The following is a 15,577-nucleotide window of genomic DNA, read 5'->3' on the forward strand; positions in this document are numbered from 1 at the left end:
AGGAAAGTTCCTCCTAAGTTTAATACTAGGCTACATGAAAAGATAATTGCATCGTAATTTTAGTTTTTCATAAAACGTTTACTAGGCCTCTTTGTAATAATTTATTTCCAAAGTATTTAATTCTGTTTCCTTATACAATGTTTACATTTACCATGTTAATAGAGTTTCCCAGAAATAAAAAATGGCGTGAGAATTGTAATTATTATCATTCCAAAATGTAGGAAGTGCCTGTCCCTGTTTTAGAACATGATTAGCAACGTTTCTGCCAGTCAGGGGTATCAGTTCACTTTTTGCTTGGTGGGGGGCATGATCTTTTGGGGAAAACCTTATAAGGCATATGGCGTGGCATACTTCCTTCCTATTTTCTCTGAAAGGAACTATTTTCCTTACCATAAACTGCAGTACACTTGATCATGAAAACAATTTAAATCCTGGTATGAAATGTGAACATATTCATTATTTTTTCTCCATTTTTTTTTATTATTTGAAGTCACAAATAGGATTAATATGGTTTTTTTTTTGTTTTGTTTTTTTTTATGGTGAAATTTACCCCACTTTACTGTATACTTCCAGTTTCCACACATGGCCTAATTTTAACTTCCTATCCAACTTACACCATACCACAGGTAATTTACATGCACTTGCTCTTATTATGACGTGGGTGCGAACAAATGAACACACAATGCACGAATGCTCTCCTGACTGAGCTACCCCAGGAACTATGCATGACATTGTTACAATTTTTCCTTTATATCCACAGAACTCAAATGGGATGACATGATGCCAGAATCCAACTTTGAGCGCACACAATAGGCTTTCAGTAGATTTACATAATATATTTCGTTACTGGAGGTAGGTTAACAGGAAACCACAATTCAAGTCACACAGAATTTGTGTGCACTCAAAGTTGGGTTCTGGCATTTTGTCAGCCCATTTGAGTTGTGTGGATATAAAGGAAAAATTGTGACGGTGTCGTTTATAGTTCCTGGGGTAGCTCAGTCGGGAGAGCATTCGTGTGCTAAATGAAGGGTACCGGGATCGATACCCGACCCCGGAACAATTTTTCCTTGAAATTATTCAAACCTGCTTTACAGGGAGCTACTATCTGAAATCCAGATTTGCATAAAATAAACACACAATTTTATAGATAAACAAATTTTTATTTCAATTACCAAAATACTTTTATATACAATAGGTAACAACCACTAGTGTAGCAAAAGGTAATGACTTGGTTTCATTTGAGCAGTCATTAACTAGCTCGTCTTTTATTTCTTAAGCACTTATAAAAGTGGAATGTTTAAATGCTGAGAGTACAGTTCTCACATTTTTTTTCTTAGTAGTACTACTACTACTACTACTACTACTACTACTACTACTACTACTACTCAATTGATGCCTAAATGATGCCTCACTGCCAATAAAGAAATCTGCAATATCCGGAGTAATACCACTATAATATTGGAATGCATTGGTTCAAGAGGGTACATTAGTTCAACATGAAGTTGATAAATTACACCGTGAAATACAGATGTGTAGTTTGAAATACTTGCGTTCTAACTTAGATATTTGCTATTAGTGTCTCCACAAACAGGTAATAAATAATAATATTAATTCATTTAACGTATTATCCTTCAAAAGCCTACTGTCAACAACTTTATTCTATTATTAGTGAAAATTCATAATGAAACAATGCTGTTTCAACAAATGCATTTTCGTCATTACTATGATGATCAATTCAATTAATACAAAGTGATTCACTGACTATTGTACAAACTTTTAGAGATTATAGAGGAGACAATTATGAACAACTTCCATAAAGAAACCTATGTCCGGAAATTTTCCGTTTGGTAGTTACAAGCCTAGATATATTAGTGTAACCAGTTAGAATCGAACTCAAGGATATCTTTTTGAAGTTTGGTTGCAGACTATCTGTTCCTGTAAACGTTGATGATTTCTCATAAACATAGTATAAGCTAGTTGGCATTGTAAATTATATTTTGACTGATTAAACCTTGCAACTTGCTGATATGCATTTCATTTATGGAAGAGCAAGAGGAAATGGAAGGAAAGTTGCAAGGTTTAATCAGTCAAACTATCACTTATGATGGCAACTAGCTTATACCATGTTCATGAGAAATCACCAACGTTTGCAGGAATAGGTTGTCTGCAACCAAACTTCATAAGAATAGCCTTGAGTTAGATTCTAGCTGGTTACACAGACTAACATAACTAACTTGTAATTACCAAACGGAACATTTCTGAACATAGGTTCTTATATGAAAGTTATTCATTATCTCCTCTATCATCCCTAAAAGTTTGTAACATAGTCACTGAGTCACCTATATAATAGCCCGTCATTGTAAAATGTATTTGAGGTGCCATCAGTAGTACCAGTATTATTGATCAATTACATGGGTACAGGTTGAGAGATTGTCATATGAAGCTTTAACAATTTCCTTGGATGATCTGATTGAATCACAAGTTCCTAATCAAGTAAAAAAAATATCATTTTTAAATAATTACTATATTTGTTAAGTGAAAATTGTCATATTGTGTTGAATTTATAAAATACAATAACAGTGTGAGTAGCCAGAATGGGTCTCTTGCGTGGAACATATCTCGGCATGACGAAGATTAATTTTATGTCTTCATGAGGCTTTACCAACCAATTTTCTGGTATGTGTTGCTTCAAAATTGTCAGAGTAATTCTAAAAGAAATGGTCTCTATCTCAGAACATTTTTCATAAAATTACAATTTTATTTTTATCAGGAAAAGCCATAATAAAAAGCTTCTGTAAACTACTGTATCGGTTATTACAAATATAACATTCTAGCAACAACATACTATTCAGGTTTTTTTTTAATTTACATACCGGTAACTTGTAAGTATCAGAACATGATCTCATCCTTTTGTAAACCTGTAATTTTGTCTGAGTAGGCCATTAGTCACGAAGGAGTTATAAAAATTAATAACTTTTTTTTTTTGCATGTATGTTTAAGATTTTGTATGTAACAGTTTTGAAAATATCATGAAAAAATTCACAACTCGACAACGAACAAAAATTGCAGAATTGTTATTAAAAAATCAGAACTCCATATTGTCATGCAAAGAATTTACTGTCGCCATTTGAATGTTCGGAATTTTCTCTCAGAATGAATCATTCGCAGCTCAATTGAGTGTATCAAGTGAATGAGTGCAATAAATGACTTGCCACAATGTGGGAGACATGTTAAATTTTTTATTTTATTGGGTTATTTTACGACGCTTTATCAACAGCTTAGGTTATTTAGCGTCTGAATGAGATGAAGGTGATAATGCCGGTGAAATGAGTCCGGAGTCCAACACCAAAAGTTACCCAGCATTTGCTCATTTTGGGTTGAAGGAAAACCTCGGAAAAAACCTCAACCAGGTAACTTGCCCCGACCGGGAAACGAACCCGGGCCACCTGGTTTCGCAGCCAGATGCACTAACCATTACTCCACAGGTGTGGACGACATGTTAAATCTACACAGAGGACAGTATGAAGCAGTTGTGGGTGAGTATTTAAGGAGAAATACGAATGTTCATACGAAAAATTTCTGGTCAGTTGTGTGACTTGGATGTTACCGAGGTCCATTTTGATGAGAGATTTGCATGTGTACCTGTATAGGATGCTACTGGTGCAAGAACTCAATCTTCTTTATGTATCCAGCAGGATAATAGTAACATGAAGTCCATTGTAATCCATTGTAGCCTTCAGTTATGGTTTCTTTTCACAAATGAGAGGCATTTTGATCTGTGTTCATTATAGAAGAACTGCGGGTTTAGGGTTACCAAGAACCCGAAAACTATTCATCAGTATTAATTACATCCCTTACGGTGTACAATCTCTTGTGATATTACATCAGGGTGGGTCATCAAACCTTAATTTCTTTAAAACGAAGATGGTAATGCAGTAACTGTCTTTGCTGAGCAATACTGAGCCATGATAGAAAATTGAGTTTGCCCTTCACTGGAGAACAGGCCTCAGATGTGGTTTCAGCAGAATGAAACCACTGTTCATATTTGGCGAGCAAATAACCTAATTCACATATTAATTGACTATCATGTTCACCAGATTTTATGGCACCTCAAAGAGCATACTATATGTGTTAATGAGCCCTAGAAAGTCCAGCAACTCAAGAATAACATATATTCAGTCCTACAGTCAGTAACATTGACAAATTATTATGTCAAATGTTGTGGAAAGAGTCCATATTTGCATTTCAGTGAAATTAATTATCAGAAACATGAAAAAATTGCCATTTTGTAAACTGTATTATAAATAAGTACAGTAAGTACAAAAATAATTAGTAAACAAGGTTATTAAATATTTACAATCCTTCATCACTGATGGCCCACAACCATTAAACAGATCCCTGTTGACAGTGACATGAAGTCATTAGTGTAGCCTGACTACAGAATATACGAGTATTGCGTGAAAAATATCGTTCTAATTCCATTCCAATTTATTAGGTTTTCTAATATTAACTATTACAATTTGAGTTTTACAAAATTTAACAAACTGATTATATCAATATTGAATACAAAATTGTGTATAATTATTGTGAGAAACATCGAAAATAAAAGAAAACTACCACTTACATGGTATTATAAATACGATTGTGTGCTGATGCATGGTATTGTGCTTTGAATATCCATTATTTCCCAATAAATTTTTACAATTTGAGTTTTGCAGGCAACAGAATGATTATGTAAATTGTCAGTTACAACATTAGTGAATTATTGTTTGAAACATGGAAATTAAAAAATAAAAATATCACTTAGGTGGTAACCATTGTCACAAGTCATTCCTTTTCCAGAACCTCTATGCAATTGGCAAAACTGTTTATTTTTAGGAACTATTGTGAAAATCGTGGCAGTCAGAAGGGATAACTTGTTTTAATTTTTGGACAAGTTGCCACTTTTTAGTTGGTACTGAAATTCTTTTTTGACGTAGTTGAGGGGGAGTTTTGTTCTTGTGAACAAAATTCTTGCGTCTTGGAAGTTGCTGGAAATCGTCATCGAAGTGTGTTTTGAAGAGAATATTTCCTGAGGATTGGTACATTAATGCTCTCACTTCACAAACTTGGTTTGTGCCCATGTCTTATGGAGTCATAATATATTGTAACTGTTTACAGCTACAGTCTTGCATATTGGCTTGCAAAGTACACAACTCGACTTTTTAGTTTTCTCTCTATGGTAGAATAGACAAAATCACACTCCATTTGTGTGTGTCCTCGTACCAGGACTTCTGAATTACATGCACATCATGCAGCACTGAAAACAGAAGGAGAACATTTGACATGGTGTTACAATTCGGATAGGTGCAACCATCACTATATATAACTACAGGGTGCTTTTGTTTCAAGCAATGGTCTTTAAGGTAACTACCAAACAGGATACAAAAGATGAGGTCACTAGATCTCCCTCAGTCTCACTGCACCAATAGTTGGTTACCTGGTGACTTTCAATATTAATACAATGTAAAATTATGACAACACAGTTTGGTTTTGTAGTATACAGCACCAACCTTTAGCATAGGACAACATTTTACAGCCTGCAAATCTATAGTTAACATGAACGACCTTAAATTTTGTTGTTAATGGTTTCATCCTTATCATCATTTATCTCCAGTCTTGCCCTTTCTTTTTCAGCTCTATTAATGGCCCAGTCATATAAGTTCCCATTTTTTATTCATAACACATGTCACGCTGGTCTTTTCGTACATTGGTATATTGAAAGATTTATTTCATCAATAATACCAGTATTCTGTCAAAATGGCAGGTAGACTTAAGTGTTATTCCTGAGTCAGTGAATTTCTCTATATATTTCTGGACTAGGTGCCTCTTGGAGGTGAACAGTGGCTCTAAGTACAGTTTACTTGATGACTGCCTACAGTAATATGAAGATACTTTAGAGATATCTTCCAAAAATCTATGTAACAGATAACTCTTACTTTCCACGTTTTCTTTAAATCTTCTCTTTTCTTTTCACTTGTCCTTTTCAGTTTTCGGCTGACTGTTCCTTCCCATTTTGATAAGGAAGAACTGTTTCAGATGGTAGATAAGAACTATATTTCTTATTCACCCAATTCAAACACGTCCATTGTTTAATACCAAAAGTATTGAGAAATGTTGTTTTACATACAGGTCTCGTAACAGTATTGACTTTGAGAGAATATACACTGTGTCCCAAAAATCATGGTGGGCTTCAGAGGATTACATTTTCTTAATGAATAGGAGTAAAAATGTAGGTAATATTGGTGCCAGATGAAAATAAAACTCTCAAAGTTTTTCGTCTGTAAGTTTGAGGCACTGAAGAAAACAAAATACTACAACAATAGAACAAATGCAATAATTTTCATTGTTACATTTAATTATATAAGATGGATGTCCAAAGAAAAGTGCAATGTGTTTTGTGGCTGCAAAATTTGAATCTGTGCTTCATTAAGCATATCCACAGCAAACTCATATCTTTTGTGATAATCATCTGCATGAAGTGCATGTAATAATAGAACTTTATAAGGAGTCAGATCAAGACGTTTCTTTTACTCTCTATGAATTGTTGTTTTCGGAAGTCCTAATTGTCAGGCATATTTACGAACTGATTTCTTTGGATTCTGAACAAATGCTCTTCAGATGGATTTTACCATTTCATTATTTGTCGATGGTTTTCCAGTATGCCAATAGACTTCTAGTCTCTTTTAACTGTCTATTCCAATGACGAATGTTATTCTCGTGTGGTGGTTCTTCGTTACATACGTGACGAAATTCACGTAAGTCACAGATTCAAATTTTTCCAGCCACTAAACATATTGCACTTTTCTTTGGACATCCATCTTGTATAATTAACTGTAACAATGAAAATTACCCCATTTGTTTGATTGTTACTGTCTTTTATTTCCTTTAGTGCCTCAAACTTGCAGACGAAAAACTCTGAGAGTCTGTTTCATCTGTTATTGTAGAGGTTTTTGTGCTGTGGATATACACCAGAGGGGCAATGAAAAATTCATTTTTGCTTCAAGTCAAAATCGTTTTCTTGGTATCTTCCGGTATTTTATTACAAAACTTGCTAACTTTGTCACATTTTTTTAAGTTACATGTCAGTCCTAATTTTCTAGCTTCATGCCCTGACATTCGGGATATTTTACCATTCTTTCTTGTGTATAATCTTGATAAACTTTTTCGGTCGTCCTTAGATGTTTAGTTTAATTCTTCTCCCATTCCACTGGGTTAACTTTTTGGACCACTTTCTTTTATCAGTAATGTCAATTGCTACATCTATAATTTCTGAAACTTCATTTGTAATTTCTGGAATGGCATTATCAATTAATTTTTCTTCTATGTTGAATTCATTTCAATGGGTTTTATTCATGTCCTCGTTAATTAACTGGAGACTCTGTCACATAATACTAGGGTTGCCAACCCTCCTTTATTTTCTGGGATCTCCTGTATATTTGCCCTGAATTTTTAACAGTCTCCCGGCTCCTGTATTTTTCTTCTCTTCGAACATTTTTCTCCCTTAATTGTAATTCTAAACATTCGATTTTGCTCTGAATGATGATTATTTTATATGATGAGTTTTGTTGTTCAAGAGATGCATAGTCTTTATAAAACGCGATGCTAGCCAAGAATGGATAATAATGCTCACCCGTTTAAAATCAAACAGTGTTAATGTTATAAATTTAGAAAAACTGGCTAGTTTTGTTCTAATCATACCAAGTAGTAATGCTCATACAAAGAGGGTGTTTCACCTCATGAACAATAATTGGACTGATGTTTAAAGCATGAGCATGACACACCTAATTAAATCAGAGCTTAAAATTCCTGTCGACTTCAACTATTATGCGAGACAAAATGTCTCAAAATACCTTTTATTTAAGCCTAGCTGTCGAAATGTAGAATAAAGTTGTTTCTTAGTAAATGAACCGAATAGTTTGTCTATTTTCTATGTGAAATTTTGTCGATTCCTTAGTCTCCCGTGTTTTCTTCAAAAAAAGTTGGCAACCCTACATAATACTCACCTACAATGTCATTCATATCTTGTAGAGTAAATATTATGATTAAATCCATTTTTATAAAGGTGGTTCTGACAAGTACCATCAGATACAAAGGGCTAACAATGAATATACAGTGCTCAAATCGAAACCTGAATAATCTGGAATCCTATTTTGGAACAATTTATTGGTCCTAGCGAAATTCATATGTATTACGTGTAATTTTCCTGAATAAAACAGAAACTATCCAATGTGGAAACAGAAACTATCTGCTACTGTTCAAAACGGAAATAATATTTTGGACACACTACTTCAATGTAAACTATATTTTGAAACAGTGTGTGCTTTCAAAGAATGTACGAAATATGTAGGTCACTAAGATAGAAACAAGTTTTCTTTGCAAAATTTTAGAGGATGTGAGATGTGTGGGTTAGTGGTCATACATTTTATTACTCTGTTGACTAGGCAGACAAGTCTTGCAAAGATTTTCAATGCTTCACACCCGTATACTGTAGTAGCTGGGCAGAATTCACGTGTAGGAATTTCGTGATAAAAAAAAAGTTGCGTAAAAATGTGGCAATATCATTAAGTGATGAAGTATAAGTTATCGCGTTAAAGGCAAATGCGAAACGAAGTTTATGGGAAATAATGTTGAAACTGAGTTGTGGATAACTCAGGTGTAACACTTTGAAAAATAAAGGCTGTATCATGAGTGAATGGCTTGTGGTCAATAATGGTGACATAAAAAGGAAACAGAGATCAATTTATGTGGAAATAAATTAACTGTTGTGGGAGTGGTTCTTCATGCCCTTCCAAAGACCATGCCAATTTCTGGATCTATTCTGCAGAGCAAACCCTTGAACTGGCAAAGAAATGAGATAAGTCAGATTTCAAGGCTTCTAATGGATAGCTTCTAGTCCAATTAAATTAATAATGTGTAGTGATACACAGTACAGTATTATAGTATATTAAATGTAGTGTAATTAGTAAACTTCAATAGTGTTTAATGAGTGAGTTACGACAACATTTATAGAGAAAACTATATTTTCATCAAGATGATTCACCTATGGAATAAGTGACAGGAAGCTGATTTAATGTCAGCATTGTTATACAGAATATTTTGTACTATTTGCATTTGTGGCATGCCATTCTGTTTTTCATTTATATAAATTATAAAATATTCCATTTTAACTTCACACCTAAATAATACAGAAACCTGTATATTAAAAAAAAAAAAAAAAAAAGAGGAAAATTTCACTTCCATCTTAAACAGATTTCACTGTAATTGCTAACAGTACAAGGAAAATATTATAATTATAAAGGAAACTCGCTAGATAGTAAAAATAACATCAATTGTAGCATACAAATCATTTGGTTACGTTGTTTAAAAATAATATTATCGTTGCTACGTTGAATATGTTTTGTTGGAAATAAGAAAGTTTACATATGTGTTATTGGAATTCAGTTTAATGACGTTTCAGATACGAGGAATTGGAATGTTTTCAATGCTGTAACTTTTTTCTCTTATGATATATTAAAACCATTGGACTGAGCTTGAAAAACTGTACCAGAAACACGTATAATTGAATTTTGTGTAAAATGAAGATACATGGTATTGGAATTAGAACGATTATATATTATCCTTTTACAGTGTCATGACCATGTTCCTGGAGGGTGTACTCTCAGTAATTTCAGTGTAACACACAAGGAATGGCAGCACATGAGGCAGCAACATGCAACCCAGTATATAGCCCACATATGGGACAGGTGGACTTGAACCAAAGGGGTACAACCAGAAGCCGCGTCTGGTGGCATCTCGAAGATGGTGACTCAACACAGCAGCTGTTAAGATCCACGCCACACGCTGCAAGTACGGCCAGCAGAGGACATGGGTCAGAAGCAGGATGAAGCTGCAGCCTGCCATCACAAGAGATGTGCAGTGCAGAAGTGGACGGGCAGACAGCTGCCGTGCAGCCTGTAATGGAATAGCCAGTGCATGCCCTAAATTATAATGAACCACTGTTCCCCTCCTCTGCCTCAGTGCAGAAGTATCTGGCAGACGCAGACTTCAAAGTTCCTTCTGTAATACATACACCATGTTCTGCTTAGAGAGATCGAGAAATAAGTTATAATTTCAAGTATAAATAATGGTTTTATAACATAACTTATTACATAACTTGATGTAAAAACTCTCAGAATTTCGGAGAATGGTCAATACAACTCGATGTGTGCACCCTGCTGACATCTAAACAATACTCAATCTCCTGCCAAATGTTCTGTAACATTTGAGTAGTGACTAGCACAGCTGCATTTGTAACGCATTGCCTCAGTTCTTCTAAAGTGTGAACTCTACCACTTGGTACACAACACCCTTCACAAAGCCCCAGAAAAAACTCAATGGGAAATCAGGTCGGGTGACTTAGGTGGCCAGGCAAGGGGTCATCTCTTTTGATCAACAACCTATTGGGAAAGTTTGCATCCAAGAAGTCACTTACTGCTCCATAGTAATGGGGTGGATGGAGTCTCATGTTGCCGAAATTCGATCCTGGGGGAAGTTGGTCAACAACAAAAGTTCTGCAACATGTCCAGATATGCATTCCCTATGACTGTCGCCTAGATGAAGAAGAATGATCCAATGACGGAATGCTCTACTGAATGGTGCCAGGCTTTGTATCGTGCTAAACACTGGTGCGCATGCATATGAACATGCAGCTGTTTCTGCATCTTGTCAGATGTAAATCACAAGAATATATTCATTTGATTTTAAATGGTGAGCATTTATTTCTCGATCCCTCTAAGCGGAAAATGGTATATTTGAGAACTGATGAAAGAAAGTGTAGTTACTTTTCCATAGTATGTGATACATGGTGTCCAGGCTAGAGTTATTCAAAAATACATAGCCTACATTATCTTTATACCTATTCATTCATTAATAGTGTTCTGCCCAAGGGCAGGTCTTTCACTGCAAACCCAGCATTCTCCAGTCTTTCCTATTTTCTGCCTTCCTCTTTGTCTCCTCATATGATCCATATATCTTAATATCGTCTATCATCTGATATCTTCTTCTGCCCCAAACTCTTCTCCCGAATACTCAAGCTCTTGTCAATTGTTTACCAGTATTTGAGGTGTTATCAGAACAACTGCTTCAACGATATTCTATTTCAAATCATCCATTCTCATCCGCAACACTGTATTTCAGGCTGCCAGCAGCTGAATTCAGTCCCATCTCATCATGTGTAATGATGTTCACCCTTGTCCAGACTACACATACTTAGAACAATATTCCGTGTAATCAGGGGAAGATGATCCCCACCTTAATGGAAGAGCCATACTGGCCTTTTTATCATGTGCTTGTGATTATGTCTACTAAGCAGGTTGGGATTTCGACCAGCAGCATGTAGTATCCAAGGCATTCAAACGATGAATTCATTGATGTTAACAAATTTAGGCTAGTTCATCAGGTGGAATTTCTCTCTCTGAGTGACTTGAGATTCATTACAGGTATATAACTGAAATTCACCTGGTTTTGAATGAACTGTAGCTTACGAACATGAGAGTGCAGCAGATTCCCATATAGGTGAAGCATACAGTAGTGAATGAATGAATGAATGAATGCTTTATACAGTCTGTTAGAAAACTCCTTCTGCAGTGAGTAAAATGTTCAGAAATCTAAGTATGAAAAGCGGATGGTAGCACTGGCAGCTGTCTGGGTACTCACAGACTGGTGTGACCTTCACTGAGTATTTCGTCAAAGCCAACAGACCAACATTCCAAGCACCAGCGGTAAATGAACTTCGTTTTACACTGTGGAGGGAGTTTTCTAACACATTGTACATATGTTAAGTTTTACTCTTTGATTGGTAGATGTTATGCCCTTCAGAATTTTAGATCGATAGAATCGAAATATTTGTCCATTGGTCTTGAAATTATGTAGCAAAATACCACCATACATCAGGTTAGGTTAGTTTCTGTATGTAGGTGAATGGGTGATAAGCCCTTAACATTTATTCTATAAATTGGTCTGGATAATTAAGTTACCATATTTTCTACAGAGAGTCTCAGCAAACATTGACATGATATATTTTTTTATTTTTTAATTGGGTTATTTTACGACGCTGTATCAACATCTAGGTTATTTAGCATCTGAATGAGATGAAGGTGATAATGCCGGTGAAATGAGTCCGGGGTCCAGCACCGAAAGTTACCCAGCATTTACTCGTATTGGGTTGAGGGAAAACCCCGGAAAAAACCTCAACCAGGTAACTTGCCCTGACCGGGATTCGAACCCGGGCCACCTGGTTTCGCAGCCAGACGCGCTGACCGTTACTCCACAGGTGTGGACGACATGATATAGCTTAGTTCTGATATGCAGAAGCAAGTCAGTTGTGAATCAGTGCAGTTTATTTTCATCTATTTTATTGTGTTGTGCAATGGCTACATATTCATTGTGTCAACGTGTATTCATTTTCAAAACATAATTTAGGCCTACATAAAGAATTGTGTGGCAAATAAGACGAATATTTAGATGTAAGTTCCCCAACAGTCCAATTTCATTAAAAAAAAAAGTTCTGTTAATAACTGGAAAAGCCAACGAAAATTTCGTGTTACTACTTAAGAAAAACTGGATGAAAGAAAAGTTATCTTGGCACTTCAGCTTTGTCCTCGAAAGTCCCTGAGATGTCTAGCACAGGAGACAGGAATTTCTAAATTAAAATTGCTAAAACTAAAGCCTTATCTTAAATAATTGTGGAGTCCACCGCTGTGGAGTAACAGTTGGCATGTCTAACCATGAATGAGCGGGCCCGGGTTCAAATCCTAATAGAGACAAGTTATCTAGTTGGCGGTTTTTTCCGCGATTTTCCCGCAACCAATTGAAGCAGAATTTCTGCGTAACTTTCGGTGTTGGACCTCTGACTTATTTCGCCATTATTAAATCACATATTATCATCCATACCATAGCCCTAGTTAAGTTCATGGCATGGCCATTCGACTACAAATATCATTCATAGAACAAGAGTGCTACAGTGTAAGCCTTCGTGTCCCTCCTCTGTGAAAGACAAAAGAATAATTATTGAGAAAATAGCCAACACTTCCAGCAGCTACTGTAGAGAGGTGAGTACCGAATTCTGACATTTAATATGTAGTACCCAAGTTTTAATCTGGCGAAGCCGAGAGTTCACGGAGACAAACAGTGGCAGTAGCTTGGGGGGGGGGGCTTAATACAGGTAGGATGACATATATTAAGTCATCATTTGCTCAGACACACTGTATTAAATAATAAAATACAATCGTGAAGATATGAAACATCAAAATGTTTCTCATAAGTGAAGTTTTTTAAAGAAAACAGATTGTCCAACAGATTCTTAAGTTTCACTGTGAATTAAAAAAAATCCTAGTAACTTAAGACCAATGTTTCTTTCTGTAGGTCTATGTCTAACTTACCTAGTAAAACATAATAAAAGTACCTCAATTTTAAAAGATTTGGCAGCAGCAAAGTGATCCAAATCAATGCCTGAAGCTATCAATCCACAACCCATTATCTCCCAGAAGCGACTTGCAACTGACATATTGGTCACTTTGTTTGTAACAATGTACCAGGTAAGCAACCCTATTATACCATGTGTAGCATTGTCAGCAACGGCTCGCAGATCTTGAGACAATGCTTCTATTGCCACCACATAGTCACCCAATAATGCAGATAAGCACACGCATACAGTTGCAATAGCACTACGGTTCCATACAACATAAGCCAACCACAACATAGTTTAGCACTGATGAGGTTAGGTTTGTGTCATTGCTGATGTCGGCAAATGATACATGATGACTGACTGTTGCGTCATAAATTCGTAGATAATATATATACCGGTATATTTAAAAGAAACTATTTTCACTAATGCCTACAGAGGTAAAAAGTCAAAACGAATACAAGAGTTTTTCACGAATAATTATCTCTAATAATAGATAATCCATGTCACAGTCTGATAGCCTGTAACCTTATCCAAAGACTTTATATTAACAATAAAGTCTTTGCCTTATTAAATGACTATGAAAGCAAATGACCCGAGAGCAATATTGGTTACAGCAACCGAAGAAATTAATGTTTACTCACAAAATTACATTGTACATACAATAAATATTCCTTTGCGGACTTCCGTTATGTCAATTTACTTAGCTAAGACATTAGTCACATTTATAAACAAAAAAAAAACTATTATGGTCAATTAAATAATTATTTATTTCGGAACTTTCTTTAAATTTATCGTCAATTTCTTTCATTTGTTTTTAAACTCTTTCCAGATGATGTACCAACATAAATAATTGACATGTAACCAATGTTGTCAATTCAGTAGAAAAATTATCACTGAAGATATCCTTCACCAGAAGTTTGTTATTATTTGCTGTCTTTACTATAAAGTAATATTTCTGTGGCGGAACATAATCAAATTGTTTCAATTTGTAAATTGTTCAGTTTTCTTTTACAAATGCATCCTTCGAGCATTAAAGTACTCCGAACAATGTGAAACATGACAGTTCAGCGGCCGGGTTCGGAACTACAGTGCTATGTTGCCAGTATGCACTGCCACGCTACCAGCTGATGGAAACCAGCAATTGACGTTAAGATGGCAGACGTTAAAATATTCATTGACAATTGACGCGAAAGTAAGAAAAAATACAAAAATCGACAGAGAATCAAAAACGAAACGTACCGATGCTAGCATTGTGTGCATAATATACCATAGCAATAGGACTACCACGCTATGTGACATTCAATTGTTTTTCCGATCGCAACGCTCCTGTCGTGTCCTATCTTTCAAACAACAGGTTTAGAAACAATGAATTTATGCCTTATCCCCAGATGGCACTCAAATTACCCTAGGACTAAGAATAAATCTCTAGGGTTGGCAACACTGATTATTATAAATTATGTATTTCTTGTTCTTTGGAGTAGATGGCACTGTATACGTTATGTCTGGCATATTGTCAGACAGTATTATCGAAGGCTGTGGTACTGTAGTTCCTAATTTTGCTACTCTGCAGCGCTGTTGTAAGTTTCGTAAGTTGTCTGGGGGTTGTCTGCGACATCAATGGACGGGAGAGAGGTTTTATTTTGCCTTCAGTGACAGTCGTGACAGCTGTTGTGCGATACATATTTCGTGTTGAATGTGTTCTGTGTTGACGTCGTGAATTTTTCTTTGCTGTTAATTATGTTTGGATTCATTGTCACGTGTGCAAGGAATAAACCATCGAGTGAGGTTTGTTATGTTTAGAGGTATTCGTGTGCCTGGTATTTGACTTCAAGCTAGTGACAACATGATTTGCTGTTTGTGCAGAGGAGAATGAAAAGTAAGATAATTTCTTTTCATCTGTTTGACATTTGTGTGTTTACTAATCTGTAATGTGTACCCAAAAAACGAATCATATACAACTATTGTCATATGGCCTTCAGTATATATTTTACTAAAGAATCACACCTTTCCTTGCATGAGTAAGGAAACTGTGTTTTGCTTCTATTTATGGTGACATACCCCACCCCTTTGGAGTATTTTTAATATGTTTAA

At 35.5% G+C, this 15,577-nt stretch overlaps 2 protein-coding genes across 3 annotated transcripts in view; one reads left to right on the forward strand and one right to left on the reverse strand.

The window, feature by feature from the left end:
- Positions 1 to 1,352: 1,352 nt before the first annotated feature.
- LOC138696383 (transmembrane protein 267) lies at positions 1,353 to 14,737 on the reverse strand. The gene is made up of 2 exons (XM_069821274.1): positions 13,484 to 14,737; positions 1,353 to 9,993 (listed from the first exon to the last, which is right to left on the reverse strand). Exons 1-2 carry the CDS (start codon positions 13,778 to 13,780, stop codon positions 9,664 to 9,666), a joined length of 627 nt encoding a protein of 208 aa, XP_069677375.1. The 5' UTR covers positions 13,781 to 14,737; the 3' UTR covers positions 1,353 to 9,663.
- A 348-nt stretch (positions 14,738 to 15,085) lies between these two features.
- LOC138696384 (uncharacterized) overlaps positions 15,086 to 15,577 on the forward strand; it is a 485,809-nt gene continuing 485,317 nt past the window's right edge. For both annotated transcript variants that reach the window (XM_069821275.1, XM_069821276.1), the window contains exon 1: positions 15,086 to 15,362. The gene's annotated coding sequence lies outside the window, so the exon portion shown is untranslated. The remainder of the gene's footprint in view (positions 15,363 to 15,577) is intronic.

The sequence above is a fragment of the Periplaneta americana genome, chromosome 3 (assembly GCF_040183065.1).
Source record: "Periplaneta americana isolate PAMFEO1 chromosome 3, P.americana_PAMFEO1_priV1, whole genome shotgun sequence".
Lineage (NCBI taxonomy): Eukaryota > Metazoa > Arthropoda > Insecta > Blattodea > Blattidae > Periplaneta > Periplaneta americana.